At 35.7% G+C, this 24347-nt stretch overlaps 1 protein-coding gene across 4 annotated transcripts in view; it reads left to right on the top strand.

Annotated features, from left to right (window-relative positions):
• LOC136039842 (ATP-sensitive inward rectifier potassium channel 12-like) overlaps positions 1-24347 on the top strand; it is a 139951-nt gene that overhangs the window by 34721 nt on the left and 80883 nt on the right. For all 4 annotated transcript variants that reach the window (XM_065723764.1, XM_065723765.1, XM_065723762.1 and 1 more), the window contains exon 2: positions 1947-2226. In XM_065723764.1, coding sequence (XP_065579836.1) covers positions 2138-2226 — 89 coding nt within the window. In that variant the 5' untranslated portion in view covers positions 1947-2137. The remainder of the gene's footprint in view (positions 1-1946; positions 2227-24347) is intronic.

Below are 24347 nucleotides of genomic sequence, written 5' to 3'. Positions count from 1 at the left end.
CACGTACAACTTATTAAATAACATATTTTGAAAATAGGATTTTTTTATGCCATTTTGGTCTCTTAGGATGATTTTCAGAATTCAGTATATGTTCCTGCACCAATTCCTTTGGGGGGAGAGGAGCTCTAGACAATTCCATTGAGGGTCGAAAGGTTAAAAAAAACCTTTTATCAAAGAAAGTGTCACATTCTTCAGATTATTACAACATGTTTGACTTTTTTAAATCTTTGACGGCGGGGGATTACCAATTCTCAGCCTGAGGGCAGCCACAACTCTCAATACACCCCCCCCAGAAAAAAATTGAAATGGTGTCTCTTTAGCAGCAACGAATTCATTCCCAAATTTCAACTTACTGGCTTGATAGAAATGATGTTGCACACAAAGTTCAAAACTGTGCCAAATCGAAAGGAAGATGTAAAAAGAGCGGATGTCTTGATGCATCTCATATTTCTACAATTATCTCAGAGGAACTAAAACAAAATATATAGTGCATTCAGCAAAAGCCTTGAAAAACATGCTGAGTATTTTTTTATTATTATTATTTTGGATGGTCACCCCATTTAAACACATTTTGATACCTTGACTCCGCCTTTTCTTTCAGCCAATGATAGGTCGTTTTCATATAATATTTAGTTTTCATGGTAGTATTCCAAGCAGAAGGAAACCTAGCGAAGGAATCAGTTATGAAACCCAGATTTTCCATGGAAAACGATCCCATCAACCTAAAAAAAAATTGAGTGCCAGTAAGGTCATGGTGTTAATTACTTCAACCTGACGATCGCTTTATTTTGTAAACTTCTCATGGATAGGTTTATTATTAGAGCAGTTTATAACGTCTCAACATACTTTTCTAAAGATCTTGTGTTTTTTTAAGCAGTCCATGGTGGTATTTTGTGAGCTGGAAAGCGAAGCCAACCTCACTTTCTGTCGATATTTGCGCTGATCTGAAAGCTATCAGACTATTTATTTGCACCTTTGTAAGAATGAGATAGACTTGGAGAGTGAGTCTATCCTTTAGAGGAAAGAATTCCTGGCTTGTGGTATTTAGCATCTAATTCAAATCATTGCCATCATGGCTTTTAAATAAGCTACAAATCTAATATTTTCTTTTCTTTTTTTCTCTTTTTTCATTCCGTATACAATTAGCTTTATGAACGAAAATATTACTTATAAAAACCTAACAGACAAAAAATGATAATGGTAAAATTATTTATGTCATTTTGCTGAGCTAGATTAAACTTGACCTCTTAAATTTACCTTCTGAGTTCTTGTACTCTGAAATTTTAGCTTTAAGAAACGTCAGTGAGTCTTTTCTTGGAGGGAGAATATGAGATATTTTTAATGAACTATAAGATCTCTGTAAAAATATTTATGGATTAAAAATCTAATCTAAAAATAAAATAAATCTAATAATATAACAAATCTAATAAAATACAATAATATATAAAAATACTTTATTATAATAATAATATTTAATATAAAATGTTTTATTATATTATATTTTATATAAAATATTTTATTATATTTTATATATAAATATAAAATATAAATAAATAAAATAAATCTAATCTAAAAGGATTAGATTACTGGCATTTTAAGAAACCTCATTTTAATGCATGTCCTTTTAATAGTGCCTTCTTGAAGGATTTGCTATTGCAGAGACTCTTCTAACGGCGCCTACGTCAAGACTACTTTATTTTTGGAAATATTCTACGGACAAGGTTATTGTTAGATTTCCCTTGCAGACTTGCTAGTGTATACATACACCTTTTTTTGTTTATTTTCCTGTGGCACGTGTCATAAAGATCAGAGTCATCTTTGAATTACAACTCACAACGTCATTTTGTCTGAGATACTTCACCATGATGAAACTTGAGTCTGCCGTATCTTTTTGTTCTAACAGATTAAATAAAAACCTGATTGAAATCAAAGAGTTCTGTTTTCAGGGATCCTGAGAGAATATTAACCTGCTTAAACAAGAAAAGTGGAAATTTAATACTGAAATTGAAATTGACATTTTGCAATTGGCAAATAGAAGACAACTTTGCAAAAAGTAATTTTAGTTTCCAAGAGGAAGTCAGTTGTTTAAGGTGTTTCATATATAAAAGACTTATTTGGGAAAAACAGTTTATCCGTGATGGCTGTTGAGGAAAAAGAGAAGAACGGGACACCCAATGCACTTCTTGGTATTGATTCTGAGTCTCCGAGGAGAACATTTTCATTAAGGTAAGAACTTCTGATACTTTTATGATATTAAATAAAAAAAACTAGTTTTTTTAACTGAAAGTAAGGAGCGACATTAAAACTTAAACGAACAGAAATTACTCCGTATATGAAACGGGTTGTCCCCTCCTCAACGCCTCGCTCTTTACGCTAAAGTTTTTAATTGTTTTAAAAAGTAGAACTGTGGCAAAGAGTCAAACTTTAGCGTAAAGAGCGAGGGATTGCGGAGGGGACAACAATTGTTTGATTTTGGCTCTCAGTACATAAATTATTAAAATGAAATTTGCATATTAATTATTTTTTTTGGATAAATGGCTTTCTCTTAGTTTTGATCAGATGATTTTGAGAAATAAGGGATGGGGAAGGAGGCCTAGTTGCCCTCCAATTTTTCGGTTACTTAAAAAGGCAACTAGAACTTTTAATTTTTAACAAACGTATTTATTAGTGGAAAATATACGTAACTTAAGAATTAACTTACGTAACAAACTTTTATATTCTTATATTTTTATTATGTATATGAGGGGTTTGTCCCCTCGTTAATACCTCGCTCTTTACGCTAAATCTTAAGTTTTGTCCCAATTCTTTAAGAATGACCCCTGAATCAGAAAGGCCGCAGAATAAATACTTGAAATTACTAAAAATACTTTAGCATAAAGAGTGAGGTATTTATCTCCTCCTAAATACCTCGCTCTTTATGCTAAAGTATTTTTAGAACCCCTCATATGCGTAATAATCTCTGTTCGTTTTAAGTTTTAATGGTACTCCTTACTTTCAATTGAAAAAACTTTTTCATGTTTATTTTTTCATTTTTTTATAGTAATGCTAGAAAATTCCGCGCCCTATTCATTGAATTTCTTCCCCCATGAAATATTCCTCCAAGGAAAGATCCTCCCACATAGCCTCCCCTTAACGCCACACCCAAGCCAAAGAAATCTCCCTGAAAACGTCTTTACACTTCACAATAACCATTACTGTATGTAAACACTGATCAAAGTTTGTAACTTGCAGCCCCTCCCCCAGGAACTGTAGGGGATTAAGTCATCCCCAAAGACATGGTTATTATGGTTTTCGACTATGCGGAACAAAATGGCTATCTCAAAATTTTGATCCGTTGACTTTGGGAAAAAATGAGCGTGGGAGACAGCCTAGGTGCCCTCCAATTTTTTTGGTCACTTAAAAAGGGCACTAGAACTTTTTATTTCCGTTAGAATGAGCCCTCTTGCAACATTCTAGGACCACTTGGTCGATACGATGACCCCTGGGAAAAAAAAAAAAAAAAAAAAACAAACACGCACCCGTGATCTGTCTTCTGGCAAAAAATACGAAATTCCACAAATTTGTAGATAGGAGCTTGAAATTTTTGCTATAGGGTTCTCTGATACGCTGAATGCGATGGTGGAATTTTCGATGCGATGGTGGATGGTGGAATTTCGTTATTCTATGACTTTTAGGGGGTGTTTTCCCCTATTTTACAAAATAAGGCAAATTTTCTCAGGCTCGTAACTTTTGATGACAAAGACTAAATTTGATAAAACTTATACATTTAAAATCAGCATGAAAATCCAATTCTTTTTATGTATATTTTAGCATCAAAATTCCGTTTTTTTAGAGTTTCGTTTACTATTGCGCCGGGTAGCTCCTTACTACAGTTCGTTACCACGAACTGTTTGATACGCCCTACCGCTCAAGTTGATCGTACATTGACGCATTCTTATAGAATAGATATATACATCTATTCGGCCGCAAAGAGAAGTGACAGAATAGATGGACAATACATATTTTGGGCTATATATTTGCACATTAGGGGAGGCGGGCAAAGTATTTGGACAGTGTGAAGTTAGAAAACAATTCTTACCATATAATATGCATAATAATCGTATTTAACACATTAGGCATGCAGGCCTGCTATACTTTACCACCATCCCAAATTTGTTTCTAAAGTATTATATTTTTATCTTACTTTGGTATATTTCATTAGGATTGAGCGTCAGAGAAACATTAGAAGAACATTAGGTAGGGTGTATATCATACAAGTATCGAATTTTTTTTTTTCAAAAAATAGGTCAATACAGAGACGTAGTTATGGTTCTGCTTAGGGGGGAGGAATTTTCATATACATTTTATACACTTTTGGAGATTGTAAGAAGATTTATGGGAGAATTAGACACGAAGAAGTTCGTTTTTAGGCACCGATCTAAAAGTATTACTGTAGGTTCTTTTCATTTAAAGATAGAACTCTCTTATTCCCATTTATACATTCGTTATTTCGTTGGATGAAGAGACCCTTTTAGACACCCCTAAAAGGGTTTCACGAGACACCCTTTTAGGATCAGACATGCTCTAGTCCAGAACAAGTTCAATAATTTTACTCTTTTTCTCATTCAACTATTTCGTAAGCTTTGACATATCACATGTAAATATATGTAAACATACCATTTGTTTCTTTAAAGATTAACATTTTATTTTGTATCCTATTGTCGCTTGAATATATTCTCTTACCAACCTTATGCCCCCCCCACATGATTTGGTCCTAATTTTGCCGGCTAGCTTGAAGTTTTTTCTTTAATTTTTGCTCCTGTATTTTGCCAGTATAAAGAAAAAAAAACTATTTAGATTTTTTTTTCAATTCGAATAAAAAGAAATATGTGTAAATATGGTTTAGATGGCGCAAGAATATTAATTAATGCATAAATTAAGAATGTTATAGCGCTTTTTAATTGCAATTCCTAAATTTATGAACCATTCTTTAATTTATTATAAGATGAGATGACTGTTATCTTGGCAATAAAGTTTTCTCTTTTCTAAAAATATTTTAATTGTGTTAAGACGTTATTTAGTTTTCCCCAATTGTCGTTAAGGACTTTCCATAATTTTAATGAAATGCTCAGGAAAAATTATTCCTAATATATATTTTGAGCAAATAGTAAGCAATTTGCTTTCCTGGGAAGCTTTGGCCGTTTTGAATGCTACGACGACTCATCAGCAGAGAAAAAAAAATGCAAAGCCGCCTCAAGTTGAAACAAGGCTCAAAGCCATGTTTGTTTTGATTTTTTTTTTCTTTCAGAAGTCACCTCTGAACTTAGAAATTGTTATATTTACATTATTTTAAACACGTTCACCGTAACTACTTAGAAAAAAAACACCCTTAAAATTTCAGTTCTTCACTGGGCTTCTAATCTCCTTGAGACAATCACATCAGTAAATTTATATATAATCACATAATTTAGCTGTAAATAATGTAAATACATAACTTAATGCCTTTTTTATTCTGAATTCAATAATCACTTCCGGGACGAATTCCATTTCAAGCCCATAAAGGGGCTCAAAACGGAGCCCCTTTACTTTATGTCATTTACTTTCAATTTGCCCATTAGTAACCAACCGTTTGAAAATGCGGTTCTAAGAAAACTGTCTAGTGAGAAAAAATGGCCGTTTGTAGCTGGCTAAGGGATGGTAACTAGTATTTTCATTAGTCTTAGTAGTAAAGTGTTATTTTGAAAATATATTTGTTGGAATTTCTGAATAAAGCCTGAAATCCCTTGGAAAAGGGGTCAGAGCAAAACAAAAAGTACTGAGAACGGAAAATAACATAGATGGCACGATAGGTTCTCAGCCTGTATGGTGTGCAAAATAACAAATTTGTTATTTTAATTTCTACCAAGTTTGGAATTTGATCTTGGAGGGGGGAGGGCTCATCTGAAAACTGATTCTCTTCTTCTTTGCTAGGTTACACCAGCCCTTGCCACATTTTAGCTCAAAAAGTTTTCATTACGACGAACCAATGGTTTTTGCTATAGGGGGAGGAGGGAGAAGTGATATCTGCCGAAATGTATGTACAAAGCTTTCTATCTGTATCATTTACTGTATTTTTCAAAGCATGCCACTTTTGGCAAGTAATGATAACAGCGGTATGCAAGCACACTAAATTTTTTTGGTACTCGTGTATTATTCAGAAAACAGTCGACAAAATTATTTTTGTGGTTCAGGTTAGGTTAGGTTAAGCATAGGAACAGAAGGAACAAAAATGTTCCTTATCGTAAGAGTATAAAGTCATGTTGTGTCCATAGACCCACTGTTTTGTTGTGGGCAATAACCCCTTATCCTGGAAAAATATAATTGCCTTTTTTCAGTCTTTGGCAAATCCCAAATCTTCAGTTCAAAATCCATGTTTAGACACTATCTTCTATCACTATGCGTAGCAAACTAAATTGAGTTTTGTCTTTGTAGCTATGAAACCGGTTTTCCTCATAAATTGTACCTGCATCGTAGTTTGTTTCACGAAAGAACCTAACTTCACTTATTGAGTGTGTTCTGAATAATACACAAGTACCATTTTGTTCTGGAAAAGACCTGGTGGCCATTTTAGGAGTTGGTAAAAGTTAAAAATATGTTCCAAATAAGTGAATTAGGGTAAATATTATGGGTAAAATTTCAACAGTCTTGGGAATTTAGGAGGACATTAGCCAGAATCTCCCCTTCAGTGGCCACTTGGGCCTTATGTATATGAAAGTGTTATATTGCTTTCGAAAATATTTTAGTTAATAAAAATAATTTTATTTTTATTTTTGAAATATTTTATTTTTATCCTAGAGTACTGGAATAAGAAAGCTGCATGCCTTATTTTTGACTTAAATGAAAAAAAAACAAGTTTTTTTTGTAAAGCAAGTAAGGAGCGGCATTAAAACTTCAAACGAATAGAAATTATTTCGTATATGAAAGGGGTTGTCCCCTCCTCAACGCCTAGCTCTTCACACTAAAGTTTTTTGTTGTTTTGAAAAGTAGAACTGTTACAAAGAGTCAGACTTTAGCGTAAAGAGCGGGACGTTGAGGAGACATTTAGGCTTTGTCTAAAAACAAAGCCTGTTGGAGTTTTTTCTTGTGAAGATCTTTAGCCTACACCTTCAATGAATTGTTTCAAGAGTCATAATAAGTTAATATTTGTTGAACAGTTTCTTTGTTTTGTCCTTTTTTCGCTTGTTGAGGTTAGAACTGCCCATATGCGTTACAACAAATTAAACGTTACGGTCTACCTTAAAAATTTTCCTTAAAAAAATACCGTCAATTTAACGTTCAATTTGAAAAGGTTCTTTAATAGCACATACAATTTTTTCTGTTTACTGTCTTTCAACTATTGATTAATTACTCACTAAGCCTTCAATATCCAAGTTATTGTTTCTTTCACTATTAAAGAAAAATAAAAACAACTTTGTAAATGAAAGTAACAACGCTAACAAGAATTTGCACATCAATAAGTTCTGTCATTCTTGATGAATATCGAAAAATATACAAAAAAAAGTTTCATCAGTTAATAAGATTTATGCTCGATAGATTTATAAAGTTGTGTTTTTCCTGTTTGGGCGAAAATTACTGTTTTACACGCCAAATGTGCTGGAATGTTCCAATTTCTTCTGGCAAGATATCATTTTTGCTTAAAAAGAGGACTAGATGTTTAAATGCTCATCTGAATAAACCCTCTTTCAATAATCTAGGACTATGGATTATGCATGGTCATGTGCGTGCCCATCCTTTTCTGGAAAAGTAAGAAATTTCATACATTATCATTAGTGGTTTTAGGGTTTCCTTATATGTTGAATTTCATTGCATGATTTCCATCAAGACCACACCTCTTTTGGGGGTTTTAAGTTCTTATTTCTAAAATTATACTTCAGGAATGATAATTCCCTTGAAAAAGTTACTCCTCCAAATATTTGTTAGGAGAGGTGTCTGAAAGACAATAAATGAAGTACAAGTTCATCATTTTTCCTGGTTTTCAAGATGAGTTTGATTTGAAGGATATCCCCCATGAACGCTGACAGAGGGGCAAGGTAACCATGACCCCCCCCAAGAAACAAAATACATTAGAAATGTATATAAATAAGGAAATGACAGATACTCCCATTGAAATCTTTCTGTAACCTCTCCACTTTTGGTGTAGGCACACATAAGATTGGTATCTTCGGTATATTCTATGTTCAAACTTATTTCTGTAATGCGAGGGGAGCTATCACCCGCAACGCCTATATTACAGGCTCAGTCGAAAAATACTTAGTCGAATGAATGGAGATTCGAAATTAATGTCTCGAACCCCCTTCCCTTAATACACCTTCTATATTTATTTGAAGGCTAATGGGGAGTTGGAAAATTTGGGTTTAAAACGTACTTTCTGAGCCTTGAGGGAAACCCCCGCTCTTTTGTATGCAATGCCTCTCCTCCGTAATTGTTGATTCTCTACTATACACCACTGTACTCAATTTTATCAAGCCTTAGATTTAGATGAATCAAATTAGTCAAATGAGGCTTTAAAACAAAAGTCTACATTTCCAGTTTATTTTATATTGACTTCGTGTATCTTTAGGAAAGAATGCGCCACTGCGCGGCATCACTATCTCAAACACTGGGTAGCTCAATGTATAGTTAATTGATAATTTTAAATCGGTTGACTATCTCAGAATTTCTACTTGATAGCTTTTTGGCACTCTTTTGGCCCACATTGTTGTTTTGCACGACAAAATAGCAGACCATACCACCTTATTCTGGCACAATCTTTGAGGCTGCTTAAAAATGGACTAGAACTAGAGTATTGGTTTTCTATTGCTCTAGGACCACTGATCGGATGTGATTTCCTTCAGCATAAACAAAAAAAAGATATAAAAATTGACAACAAATAAACAAATATGCGGAATCATCCTTCTTCCAAAAAATGCAATATTTCACAGTTCGAAGATAGGGACTTGAAATCTTGGCTTTAGGGTTAGCTTATGTGCTGCCAGGAATTTTCTGGGTATAGAAAGCAGGCATATTCCTCGCCAGTTTCCTGGGAGAGCAACATCAACTTTCCTGAAGATCCTCAGAAGGGTACTGTGTATCTAGTCGGAAGTTATTTTGGCTGTCGTCTAGATTTCTGAAAACAATGCTGTCCAGAATGTGAGGCAAATGAAAACGGTATGTTTTGTCATTTCTGGGGGTATTTAGTCTTGGCTTGGCGACTTCCATGTTTCAACTTCTTCGGTGCTGTTGTATTTTCTATGGTTGACGGCACATGTGTATTGGTATTTAAGGAAAACAATGGTGTTGCTGGAAACACTTGTGGGTTGTCTGGAGGAGGTCTGTTCAAATGCTTTTTAAAGTGGCTGGCTACTTTACTACTTCGTTTACGACAGAGTGTTTGGTTATTAATTGGGTATCGATCTAATCAATATTTGAATCTATTGGCTATGTCATAATTTTTAGTCGATAGCAATTCTCCCTCTTTTGGTGCAAAATTAATGTCTGTGGCACTTTTGTGCAACAAACACTTTGATATGGGACACCGCTTTTTGCTACTCAAAAGGGTGCTTCGACGTTTAATGGCCGTTCGAATCAGCCTTCCCCCAATTTTCAAGGAACATTGGTTCAAGTTACAAACAAATTAACACGGCTGTGTTGTCACACTTCTCGGAAACAAAATGCAAAAATTCATATTTTTGTAGAAAGGGGCCTTTAAACCTCTACTTTAGGGTCTCTAATATGTTGAATTTGCCTGTAACTTTTGCTGGATAAACTCAAATTCAATGAATCTTACATATTTACAATCATGGGCAGCGCAATTGCGTTGCCTAAGCAAAGAGAGAAGTGGAAAAATGCATTATTTATTTTTTATTTTCATCAAGGCACTTCGTATGGAAGAAATTTCCGTAGAAACTTCAGAAGAGACTCATTCGATTAGAAATTTAAAGTTCTAGTGCCCGTTATAAGAATCAAAGTGATTGAAGGGCAGTCAGGCCCCTTCCACGCACCCTTGTTTTCAAAGATATTCGATATTTTTAGATAGCATCTTATTCTACATAGTTGAAAGGTCCAATAACTGTGTCTCTGGGGATGACAACACCCCCATTGCTCTTCAGGTAAGGGCTATAAGCTATGCAATTAGCCCATTGTTTACATATAATATTTGTTATTGGGAAATGGGGGTATGTTTGGCCATTTGTGTCCAAAAAGGTCAAGGGTATTCAAATGAAGCTTCAGGGAATGTTGAGGGGAATGTTGAACTAAATCAAAACAAACTGTGTCATGCTGGTTTTGAAAAAAGCGTGTCTCAGAAATAACTTAGAGTATTAAGTTGGAACTTCAAGGCATGGTGAGGAGGATGATCAATTAACCAAAAAGGTAATATGTGCATACTACTACTGCTACCACAGTTACTACTACAGCTACAATTAATACTACAACTGCATGCTAGTACTACCACTTCTACTACTACTTCTATTAATGCTACTGCTACAACTATTACTGCTGCTACTATTACTCCTACTAAAGATAAGGGTAGTAAGTTGAAAATTTCAGGGAATGTTAGAAGGATGTGGAACTAAATCAAAACATACTATATGCATTCAGGTAGTCAAAAGGACGTGTCAGCAATGCACCAGGAACTGTTTAGGGTATTAAGTTGAGACTTTCAGCGTTTGTAGAGATGTTGGAAAAATAAAAGGTGCTATGTGCCAACTACCGTCTCTGGCTAAAAGAAAAGCAGGTGTCCCCAGTTGGGGTTGGAGGATGTCGTAAGGAAAGATTTAAGGTAAACGGTAACTTCTTGGCAGGGTGTAAATAGGGAGGCTTTGAGTAGATTGGGATAGAGCGTGCGTAGCTCTGTTGGCCTCAGGTGGCTTTGTGCTACAATGAATTGTTAGTGATAATAGTAGCTATTTGCATTCTACTTTTAATGCTACTGCTGCAACTGAAGCTACGGGTATTAAGGTTAAGGTTTCAGGGAATGTTTAGGGGGATGTTGAACTAAATCAAAACACATTATAAGCATGTCGATTGTCAAAAGGGTGTACCGGCATTATATCAGGAACGGGTAAGAGAATTAAGTTGAAAGATTTAAGGTATGTTTTGGCGAATTTTGAACTAGCCAAAAGGTACCATGTGCATGCTACTGCTTACTTCTAAATGCTACTACGGTTATTGCTACTACTGAGATTAATAGTATTAGGGTGAAACTTTTGGGGAATGTTAAGGGGGAGTCATAACTAAATCAAAACACACTATATGCATGCAGGCTGTCAAAAGGGCATATAAGCAATATTTTAGAAAGGACATAGAGCATCAAGTTGAAACTTTCTAGGCATGTTGAGGGGGATGTTGAACTAACCAAAAGGCATTATATGCATGTTACGACTGTTGTTACTATTACTGCTGTTACTACTACTACTTCTACTGAGGCTGAGGGTATTAAGGTGAAACTTTCCGGAAATTTAGGGAGATGTTGAACTAAATCAGTACATTCGGGTTGCACAAAAAGATGTATGAGAAATTTCTCCGGAACGGCTTAAAGTATAAATTTGATACTTTCAGGTCGTGTTGAGAGGAATGTTGAACTAACCAAATGAACTTTGTATATACTGCTACTTCTACTATTACTATTACTTCTTCTACTGCTAATACGACTGCTACTACTGAGGCTAAGGGTGTGAAGATGATATATACTAAACTGTCAATCCACATTCATTTGTTTTTTCCAGTAATCTATTTTATGAGTGTATTTTATTTCTGTTTTTCTATACTGTTATATATAAAAATAGCTCGAAGTCAGGCTTTCTTTCAGTAAAGTGCAAATTATATTAGGGTCCTTAGAAGGCAGGGGGTGGGGGTGTCAGCCCTAGGTTCTGCTCATTTTGAGCTTGACTTGGTTATTTATTGTAATTTATGTTCGTTTTAGGTTTCATTTATTTATTGATGATAATAAATCATAGTTTTACGCTTTAGAAATCATTTGAATTTGTTTCTTCTCATCTTTGGTTTAATATAGGTCTTTGCTTTTCCTTGAAAAAATTCATTTGTGGAAATTTTTTCGAAATTAATCACCATAAAAAACCGATTCTTTTTACTTGAATATTGTTATAAAAGCTCTTTATTTTTCTAGTTTCGGTTACTATGTGTACGAGTTGGTCTTTAACTGCAAACAATTTGGTAATATTCAATAGCACTTCCACAATTAATAATGTATAAATTTAGTAGTTGATGATACAGCCGGGAAGACCAATAAGGTAAAGATAAAAAGGTAAAGAATACGGCATTAGACTTTACAGTCCCTACTGGTGGTGCTGATCTCTGTTTCTTGGCCCTTCAGCCAGGAAGTGCAATGGGGGGTTGGGAGCCAACCATCATGTGCTTTCGCACACCCTTCCTGTTTACCTCCCCCAGATTTTTCCAGATACCCATTTAGAGCTGGGTCGACTCTGGCTGAGCTTACAGAGTCACACCACTGATCCCCGTCCCAAACTAAATAATTGGGTACGTTAAGATTCGAACCCTCGACCTCTCAGACAAAGGGTCCTGAATCCAGCGCATCGATCCACTCGGCCAGGATTTTTTTATTATATTATGTTTTATTTTAAGAAATTAAATTGTACAGTAAAATTTATTGTCACCATCATACAGGCTATTTAGGGACTTCTTTGCTTCTAAAATAACATCCAGTTTTAATTCATGCTAGTTTTTGTTTTCAGAAAAGTACCAGTTTTTTAGAATCCTACGAATCTAGGTAAATATCAGGAATTAGTTCGTTTGAGCTAGTTTTATAGATATATGCTATGTAGGCTGTGAAGCAGTAATTTATGTTCGTTCTATATTCAACTTTGTGTTTTACTTTTATCAGAAAGAGCTTCCTTTTTTTGTTTGAATTATTTATTCTAGTTCCAAACTCAAATGTAATGAACTTAAAGCATTCTGAAAAATTTCTTTAAAACCTATTTAAAGTTTTCGTGAAATTTGGGTAAGTTTATATATTGGTAGCCTTAGAACACAATCCTAGATATGATAAGGTCAACAGGCCAGAAAAGTTTCATTCATAAATAAACAAAATTGATCGATTATGTGTTGATAAGGCCCGTATTTGTAAAAAGCTAATGATGTCTCAAATCATCGTGAATTTCTTGTCAGATAGTCAAATTATTTGCTTTTGGACCAGATTTAAATATTTACTTCCTATGTAAATAAAACATCTTCACGATACTGAAACTTCTAGTTTGGTCAGTTTGGCCGTTGAAAATCAAAACTTATTTGCATATTTTGTCAAAGTTTTGTGCCCGAACTCTACAGAATTATTGATTCTAGTTATGTTTTTTCAAGAAATAAACATTTTTGCAAAACAGCGCTCTTGCACATAATGACTGATTTAACTCACAATAAAATTTCAGTAAGAAATTAAATAGTTTCAGCTTCAAAAATCGAAAAAATGCTTAAAATACAATACGGAGAGGGATGATATAGCAATTGGGGATTTTACTTGTTTTTCTGGTAAGTTCCCAAGTGTTATGGATTATGGGGTAGTTAATCTAGTAATTCTATCTTTTTTTGTATTTCGAGGTAATGGTGCTGACCGGGTCAGATCACATGAGTAGCTTAGGTTTTTAAGGTCCAGGCGCAGCCCTATCCCTTTGAATCCCATCCGGACACTTTTTTTAGAAATTATTCGAGATGCAGGTGTCTCCTACGTAATAAGGAATGTTTTCTAAAAGACGCAGGTGCAAGTCACGTAATAGGGAATATTTACTTCGATTGTCTGACATTCTTCTTCAAGATATTTTTTCAGGAAGTTTCAAAACATTTCAAGATATTTTTTAATAAAATGTTTATCCCTATCCCTTAATATCCCTATTCCTATCAAACGTTGGCCCTATCCCTTCGAATCTCGTCAGGAGACTTTTTTAGAAATTATTCGAGACGCATGTATTTCCTACGTAATAATTTTCTAAAAGACACAGGGGCAAGTTACGTAATAGGGAATGTTTACTTCGGTTGACTGACATTTTTCTTCAAGATATTTTTTCAAGAAGTTTCAAAACATTTCAAGACATTTTTTAACAAAATGTCTATCCCTATCCCTTCATATCTCTATCAAACGTCAGCCCTATCCTTTCGAATCCCATCCGGACACTATTACTACGTAATAGGTAATGTTTTCTAAAGGACGCAGGTGCATGTTACGTAATGTATGTATATGTTTATTTTCCGTCATATTGCAAAAAATACAAAACTGACGGAGTAACACGAGAAAAAACAAAAGAAAAGAAAAAACACACTTCTAAAAACGAAACCAAATTCAGCATTTATAACATGAAAAAACTATCAGAAAACACTTAGAAAAGTGCTATTACTGTCCAGGCGTGTTATATAACGCTCATTTCCCTTTTCTACTGTACGCACTAGACTAGCTACTCCGTAACGTGTTGACAGAGTTGCATTACTGGTCTATAGAGGCAATCTAAGTGGATATATTGCATATTTGTAAAAACACTTCTTTATTTCGCTGACATCTGTCTGCGAGAAAAGAGACCAAAATGGGGCAGGCGCAAGCAAATGGGGAACTGCAAAAGCATTATATAAAGTAGCAACTAGCAAGGATACGACGGTTAAACTTGAACTTCAGCGCTACCAACAGGCCATATGCCTTCCTAGTTTTATTCGCAAAAAATCTTTAAGCAAGACCCGTGTTGATCGGAGATTTTTTCCAATTGGAACTTCTAGGTACGTAAGACGTTCTTGGTCTTCTATGACGTGCACACCAAGAGATACAGCAACGGGATCTTGGCAACGGCGATTAAAAACTAGAACCTCACTCTTACTATGATTAAAATTGAGACCAATACGATTATATTCAACTGACAATATACGAAAGTTTTGTTCAATCCCTGCTTGTGTTCTACTTAGGTTGAATACGTCATCTGCGTAATTTACTTATGAAACGTCTATTCCCTTAAAAATACATGTCGTGAGGGCTTTTTGCTGGGGCTTGATTACACTCTTATTGAACAGGGGCGGGGAGGCCAGAGCTCCTTGTTTAATATCTTTTTTATTGGGTATTAGCAGGGTAAGATCTACAGCACCAGGTAAAACAGGGACCTTTGCTGCGTTTATATGCTATCAGCAGTATCTGTGCATGTGTGCCGGAGTCAAACGCTCTAGAAACGTTCAGCCCAGCAAAAAACAGTACTTCATCATTTTCAGCCGCATGAAGTAACAAATTTGCTATGAGATGATGAGCATGTTCACGACCTACACCTTTCTTAAAACCAAATTGGTTCTCTGGCGTGTAACTAGAAATTTCATCAAACAACCAATAGCTCAAATACTTTGCATAAAACGGGAGAAACAGTAATTGGCCGAAAGGAGGAACAACAGTCAGCTGGCTTTCCTTTTTTCAAAGTAGGACTAATTAAACAGTACTGAATAAATTGGGTCAATGCCATTAACAAAAATCATTTGGCACAGTAGTGATAAATTTTCAACTAAGACACAAGAAACAGGTTCCAAGTGCTTCGCACAAATCAAATCCGCACCATGGGAAGTCTTTTTTCGCAGTTTCAGGATGCATTTTGTGACCATTGATGAAGTTACGACAAAACCGAGGTCATTAGCAGACTCGAGCAAGAGCCTGTCAAGTTTTTTCTCAAACTTACTCTCGAACAATAGATCGGGACTGGAGAATTCACCTTTAAAGTAGTTGTACCACTGTTCAGTACTGATTTGAACATCACTGCAAGATTTAGACTTATCATGTCTTAGAACTTTCCAAATAAAACTGGGATTACTTTTAGCTTTGCTAGATACTTCGGCTTTTGACTTTGTCTGGTGACATTTTAACACTTTTGCAAAATAGCGCTTTGTGTAGAGACGGATTTCATTCACCACTCTACTACGCGGCTTGCTACACTCTCTCTATATATGGAACCAGAATTTTGACTTTACACAAGAATCGACGAGATCTGGATTTCCCGACCAGCCATGTTTTTCGGTTCCGACTCGAAACCTCCGGACTATTACACGCACATGCTCAGCGACACGAAAGGCATGGACAATTTCAACATAATAAATATCTAGCAGAATTTGCTGCTCATGCACACTAATAGAAGATTTCGGAGAGAGAAGCTGAAAAGGCGCTTTGATTTTAGGAAGGATACCATCACTTATACCATGAAATGTGAGCAAATCGGTTTTTTCCAATCGCTTATTTCGCGCCACTTGCTACAGCTGCTTGATCGGGTAAACTCGGGAGGCATCAGACTAATGGGGAAAATGTTACTGATCGGCAGATGGTCAGAGGTCTGGAACGAAGTGATAACAGCAGTTCTTGAATCCGGTTTTATTGCGGGAGAGCGAAACATAAAATCAAGGGATGACGTGCTTTCTGAGGGGTGGATGTATGTAAAGTCTTGGTCATTTTCTACTGGCACAAGCTGGGGGCACATGCTACTTAGAATATTTTTTCGACTAATACAGCCTTCAAGGAGATTACATTTCATGTCGCCAGCCTCAGACACACAGGCAGGGAGAGAGAGACAAAAACACAGAGAAAGGAAACAAAACACACACAAAACCAGACAAAGTCAGACACACCGGCACACACACAGTCAAACACACAGACGCGGAAAGACAAAACAAACAAAAGAAAATACACACACACAGTCACGCACACAAGCACGGAGAGAGAAACAAAAACGCACAGAGGAAAAAACACACACACAAAGTCAGACACACACACAGTTAGAGACACAGTCAGAGAAATTGAGACAAAACACACAAAGGGAAAACATGCACACACACACAACTTGTCCCCAGAGCTGTTCCAAAATAAAATTCAGCGGCGGAGGACACAATTATGCCGGAGGCGGCGGCCTACTGGCGACACCAATTTTTTTGTGGCGAAACGCCGCTGAAAAATTATCGGTGGTTTGCCGCAACTTATCGGCGTTTCTTCTATTTTTATAATTATTTCGGCTACTTTTAAAAAGTTTTGAAAACTAAATTGGTATCAGTTTTTATCAGAATTCAGTCCACAATTCCTTTTAAGCTTCGTTACCGTGACCGCACCTCGGGCGCGATAGGGACGAGATATAAATCTTAACTCAAACGGTCGGTAGCGAGACCTTAAACTGCCTGATATTTGAATTAATCCAACAAAATGAGCAATTTAAAATTTAATTTAAATTAAGCTCTAAGGCTTGAATTAAACAAATATGCTAGGACCATAAATCCATGGCTAATTTATGAAACCTTGATGGAATCTGAAGATTATGTCTTACTTCTGTCTGAACTTCCTGGTCTTGCAACCTGCATTCCACTTCTTTGACTACCCTATCCCTTAACAGTTCACTTTCTACGCCACAGAAGCTTTTATTTCTCATTGTTCAAGATTCAATCCTCTCACTTAAGAGTGATACAATAAAAGTTTAAAATTGAACGTTTCAACGAAATCCTTTGAGAATAAAAGAGCTTATTTATTCTCTGTCCATCTCAGCAATTAAGGTACTGCAGTTGTAGACGTACTTGAATATGGTGGGTAAGCATATCAAACGATCAAAGTTTTACTTTAGAGTATTGGATTTAATATTTGAGTTTTTTTACATAGCCAATTTTCAGAAAACTTAGCATGTCGTTCTTTAAGAACAGTTCGTTCCCTGGTGCTAGAAGAAAAAGAGGCAATATTTCGGAAAGAAAATCTTTTATATAAAAAGAGGCAACATCTTATAATGAAAAGCATTACATGTTATTATTTTTTGTACTGGCTTTAAATTTTACAGTGTGATTTGAGTTAGGTTTTAAGTTCTCTATTTTGTCAATTCTCATGCAGTTTAAGGAGACAGAATAAAATTTCATAGCACTTAGCTAGAAATAAACTCTATTACTTTCCTGTATCTGATTGTATGTGTGCCTGTGTGTTTGACTTCGTGCAGTTGTGTGTGTGTGCGTGTTTTTCCCTCTGGGTGTATTTGTCTCTCTCTCCATGCCTGTGTGTTTGACTGCACGTTTGCATATGTGTCTGACTCTGTGTAGTTGTGTGTGTTTGTATTTCCCTGTTTGGTTCTCTCTCTCTCTGTCAGTGCCTGTCTGTCTAACCTTGTGTAGTTGGGTGTTGTCCCTTAAGCCACGCCGAAAACCGGCAGCACACCACAAAATATTCTATAGTGTGCCGCCGCTAAAAAGGCTTCAACCCGCTGATGTCACGGCCGATATGGTCGGTGGCGGCGTGCCGCCGGAGATTTTAAGCGCCGAATTGTTTCTGGTATTATTGAGAGGCAAATATATTGCAAAATCTACTATCTAATGGTACATGCAAAATGTTGGATCCTCTCAAAACATTTTTTAATCTACTCGTTAAGTATGGACTTTAGATTATTATTCACTTGTTTCTGTCCTCTTTGCTACAATGAAATATTTTCTAATTAAAATGGGCTTCGACTAGCCATGATATTCCTCAAATAACTTATTAAAAATGGTTTACCATATGTAAAAACTCAGCTACTCTACAAAGGCCTGAAAGCAAGGTGGAAAATTTCTTTAAATACCCCCTCCTCTCTGACTTATTGTTTTTTTTACACATATGTACCTGGAAGCATGTACAAAGTGGAAGAAATAAACTTATATACAAATTCTTTGTCTTCCTAACAGCCTTCTCGGAAAAATTTGAATTTAAAACAGACATGAATTCCTTAAAAGATTGTAATATAGATGAGGTTCTTGACGCTGATAATCAGTTGCCCACTGTGCAGTTTGCTGATGATTTGCCTACTATGTTATCAAAATGAAATAGATTAGCGTATAAACCTTCTTGATGATTCACTGACAAGAAGAAAATTCTTGTTCAAAATGGTTAAGCCTCTAGTGCTGGCAGCTGATATATGGTACTTTATCACATCTCCTGTGAACCGTACTTGTCCATTCATTACACAACTTCAACCTGTGGTGAGCATTTTAGTGCAGGGGAAGTTCTTTTGTGCGTAGGCTATTACTACTACAACGCTATTATGATTAAATAGAATATTTCATTTTCAACTTTTTAATAAGGAGTAGATGTTTATCCTTCCAATGCAGAAATAATACTGAAGCAAACCCTCAACTGTTGCAAGTCACGCAAGATTACATAACCCTGACCTGTAAATAATATACCATGATCAATTTTTTATAACCGAGACTTCCCCGCTTGAGTAACGGACTCTAACAAACCCTATTACATAACAAGCAAACCCTATGACGTAGGTGTACTATACACGTGCGCTATATTATTGCGTCAGATCAATGTTTGCGTAATAACGTCTTGAGGGACTAGTAGCTCCAATAGTTTACCCCCTTCCTTCGTCATGGGAAGCATTATGTTGTCACTACTTAAAGCTCCTTTTTATAGAAGCCATTGCCATAAAAAAAAGTTCAAAAAGGGATAAATCCTTATAATAGACAATGATAAATTTCACAAAATTCAGTGACCGTCATCAGTAGCAATACTGGTGCCGGATTATTACTACCGATGACGATCACTGCATATGTGACCGAAATATTTAGTATTTTGTGTGAAATTTATCACTGTCTATTAAAAGGACTTATACTTATTTGAACTTTTTATTTATCGTCATGAAAAGGCAGTTTAGTTTGGTCTTTCAAATTATTGAAACCATTATCTTTTGATGCTAAGGATCCCATTGAAGGGAAGAAATTGTGTTTTTCAAATTTTCTTCCGTGACGACCTAAATTTTGAAAAATACCCGTCTTTGGTATTTTCATTGAAAAAAAATTAAAAGCAGCAACATTTCTCTTTTTGTCTGGTGCCCCTTTTTGTCGCTTTTTGCATGTCTTGCAAATTTAACGCACGTAACAAGGTGTTGATTTAAAGCAATCGATATCATTGCTAGTGAAAAGTGCGGAAAGTTTTATAGATTAGTTTGTTATGTTGTGCAGCCTATAAAATTCTTGTTATCTATTAAATAAAAAAAACTAATTTTTTTAGCTGAAAGTAAGGAGCGACATTAAAACTTAAAACGTAAAGAGCGAGGGATTGCGGAGGGGACAACCCATTTCATATACGGAGTAATTTCTGTTATAATCTGTTATCTGCAAATAAACACGCACCCGTGATTTGTCTTCTGGCAAAAAATACAAAATTCCACATTTTTGTAGATAGGAGCTTGAAACTTCTACAGTAGGGTTCTCTGATACGCTGAATCTGATGGTGTCATTTTCGTTAAGATCCTACGACTTTTAGGGGGTGTTTTCCCCTATTTTCTTAAATAAGGCAAATTTTCTCAGGCTCGTAACTTTTGATGGGTATGACTAAACTTGATGAAACTTATATATTTAAAATCAGCATTAAAATGCAATTCTTTTGATGTAGCTATTGATATCAAAATTCAACTTTTTAGAGTTTTGGTTACTATTGAGCCGGGTCGCTCCCTACTACAGTTCGTTACCACGAACTGTTTGATCTTGGGAGTTTAGTTTATTGACCCGGCTCAATAGTAACCGAAACTCATAAATGACCGAATTTTGATGCCAATAGGTATGTCAAAAAATTTGTCTTATCAGGCTGATTCCAATTACGCAGGTTTCATTAAGTTTAGTCTCACACATCAAAAGTTACGAGCCTGAGAAAATTTGCCTGATTTTCAAAAAAGGAGGAAACACCCTCTAAAAGTCAAAGAATCTTAGCGAAAATCGCACAATCAGATTCAGTGTATAAGAGAACTCTACTGTAGAGGTTTAAGCCCCTATCAGCAAAAATGTGAAATTTTGTATTTTTTGCCCGAAGAAAGTATGATTGTATCGACGCAGCGGTCCTAAAAAATCGAGAAAGGGCTCATTCGAACGGAAATTAAAAGTTCTTATGGTCTTTTTAAGGGACCAAAAAGATTGGAGGGCAACTAGACCCCTCCCACGCTCCTTTTTCTCAAAATCGCCCGACCAATATTTTGAGATGGCCATTTTGCTCAAAATAGTCGAAAGGCCGAATAACCATGCCTTTGGATATAACATAACCCCCTACAGCCCCTGGGGAAAGGTTTTTAAGTCACGAAATTTACCCACTGTTGGCGTATAGTATTAATTGTTATGAAGTATGCATATATTTTTTAGGAGGGGGAGAGAAATTTTTTGCTGAGGGATTTTTCACAGGGAGAATTTTTCATGGGAAGGGAGGTTGCCAGGGGTCAAACTTTTCAGGGAAAATTTTACACTGGGGGATTTGCCAGAATTCCTATACAAAATTCTTCTTATGTCTTACTTTCTCTTTGTCTATCCAATTTTACATGTGGAGATGTTAAGGGCAATTATACCAGGATTGAATTGTCTAGAGGATATGTTCATGGGGAGAAGGGATTTTCGCGTATAGGTGGAGCCAGATTCCTGGCTCTATTAAAAAAAGACCAGAAATTAAACAAAAAAAGCAAGTTTTTTCAACTGAAAATAAGAAGCAACGTTAAAACTTAATTATTATTTTAAAACTTATTTAATTATTACGCCTGAGAGGGGTCTCGTCCACAGCCCCTTACTTTTTACGCTAAAGTTTGAACACAAGGTTCGCTTAGTCAGAACAATAAGAAGCTTTTTTAAAAGTACTAAAAACTCTAGCGTGAAGTGCCAGGTGTTGAGGAGGGAGCAACACTTCTCATATAACAATAATTAATGTTCGTTTTAAGTTTTAATGTTGCTTCTTACTTTCAGCTGAAAAACTTGTTCTCTCATTTAATCTCAACAAAAATTGGTAGGACAAAGGAGCTAGCTCCTAGCTATCCTTATCAATAACCACAACCAGGTCTAGCCTCTGAGGGAAAGTGAAAGGGGAGAGTGTCATTAGATTCTTCCCGTGATATTTTGTTTCAAAAACAATCTTTGGATCTAGATTCAGTGGGGGTAAGAGCAAGTGTTCTTATTTGAGCTTTTGGGATTCTAGGACACTTTTATCTTTCGAGGTAAATGGTGTCTACTTTCTAATAATTAAAATATGTACTTGAAGGAATAATCGGATATCAACCCAACTTGGCGAAAAATAAGAAAAGTATAGTAGTTTTTGTTCGTGGGTGCGTAGCCCATATGATCTTTGTCGGAGGGGGATCGCTTCATTAATCTACCGTATTGCCTACTGATCGAGTTACCCCGTATAGATCAAACGTAGTACAAAATGAAAAATTAATAAAAAATGGTTTTTAAGCTCACGCTATGGATATTTAGGGCTGTTTGTTACGAAAATTAAATTTTCAATCAAAACAGAAACTTCTGCAAACATCCGTAGAACAAGATTGTCAGTGCATACATTTTATCTTTGCTTCACATAGAAACATCTTAGTTTTCTAATTGTGTCAGTCCACAGCATACATGTTTGCCCTGAGACACATATCTGTTGCACTTTAACTGTGGCCAACGCTTACTGATGCATTACCACTTCTAGGGCGTTTTGATTATCATTTCACAACTCCAATGGGAGAAACTTTAAACTATGAAGCATTTAGCCGAAAAGGGAGCGGTGTTTGAATTGACAGATGGCCGCCAATTTTTTTTTTTTTTTTTGAGAGAGAGAGAGAGAGAAGAAAGAAAGACAAAAACAGACAGCAGGGCCCATTCAACGACAAGACTTTCTTCATTTACAGAGTTTTTCAAGCAATCGTGATTTATTTTTAAGCATACTTTTTTTTCTCTAATATGATCAGAAACTTTTTTTTAGAGAGAAAAAGCTGATGTCTAATGCTTTTCCCACGGATATTGTGTAATCCATGTTTGGAATTTTAGAAAAAATCTCTTTACTGGCAATTTTGGCATTTACTATAGGAAAATTAACTCAGGTTATTTATATTAATGATGAAAAGGAAGACAACTCTGATCGTGCTAACAGGTTTTAAGGAGTAGAACGCAAAATAAAACTTACAAATGACAAAAAACTTTTTTCTTCTGTTTCCCTGCATTGTTCACTGTTTTCATTTTGAATATTATTTCTCTTAGACTGACTCAGATTGACCAATCTACTAATTTTTTTTATATCCTTTTTGTTTAGAACTAGCATTTACGCATATACATGACAAGAATTTCTTTAGAGGACAAGTATGGAATTTAAATGAAATCTGAGCAGAAAATAACTAGTAGAAAAAAACTTGATTGCATGGGTATGATTTTGCAACACCAAATTTTAGCGTCTAAATAACCTATTTCGTATTTTCAAGTATCCTTAAAATACAACAGAAAAAGAGAAAATAATATCAGAGAACGATGTAACCACCACAGGGATATAGCCACTGTTCCAAGTGTGACGTATTTCGGCGAAAGGATCAAATTAAACGAGTCTGATTAGCACTTACTTGGGGTTGGGAGAGGTCAACAGCCAAAACATTCAATAAGAATAAAGGCATGTGCTAATTTGACCATTTCAGTAGGCTAGACTAGCCATACATGGACCCTTGACAGCAGAGGGTATAAAAATTGGGCGGGTTCTGTAGACTGGGGGGGGGTAGCTATGAATTTTTGAATTTTTATAGTTTTATATTCATCATAAATCAACAGATGTATGGTTATATATAATTTTGTAAATTTGGAAGCAAGGACAAATCTAGAGCAAAATATGGATGGGGGGGGAGGGGCAATGTGACACGGACACCAATGAGCAAAATTTTAGGGGTTGCAATGTGACAAAGGTGCTAATAATTGACCAAATTGATAAATTTATTCTAAAAAAAGAGTGAAAAAAGAAAAAAAAACAGGGAAAGAGGGTGCCAGGAAAATCTTTGGGGGGGGGACAGGGCCCTCCCCCAAGATCTCAGTTTTTAGAGGGGAGGGTATTTTTTCAGGGGAAGGGAAGTTAAAAAAACCTTTAAAACCGTTAAAAATGTGAAATTGATATTTAATCCATCTTGATTTCTGGGAATATTTCTGGTCTTGGTTGTTATTAGGAAAGCAAAAAATAACATTAAACCTCAAAATTAGCAGAATTTATTCCGTATAGGAGGGGGACTGGCCCTTATTCATCCCCACCTGCTCCTCATGGTCAAAGAAACTTCGGAGGGTGCGCATTTTGTCAGAAATTGAGAGTTAGTCCTTTTTTTCTAAGTTAAAAATGGCTGGAGACCATTTTTAACTTAGAAAAAATGGTCTCCAGCCAGTGCAACAGCCAGTTAAAGTGCAACAGATATGTGTCTCAGGGCAAACATGTATGCTGTGGACCAGTGCTGTCACTTACTTGAAGTACTACTTAAGTAAAATTTTCCATTACTTGTACTTGTACTTAAGTAAAAACTCTAGGGTGTACTTATTACTTGGTACTTAAGTAAGATTACGAAATACTTATTACTTAAGATACTTTTAATGTGCTTGTTTTTCAAATACTTTACCTTTGA

The sequence above is a fragment of the Artemia franciscana genome, chromosome 20, assembly GCF_032884065.1.
Source record: "Artemia franciscana chromosome 20, ASM3288406v1, whole genome shotgun sequence".
In the NCBI taxonomy this organism is placed as follows: domain Eukaryota; kingdom Metazoa; phylum Arthropoda; class Branchiopoda; order Anostraca; family Artemiidae; genus Artemia; species Artemia franciscana.
Note: the sequence above shows the minus strand (reverse complement) of the source record. Positions and strands in the feature narration are given on the sequence as shown.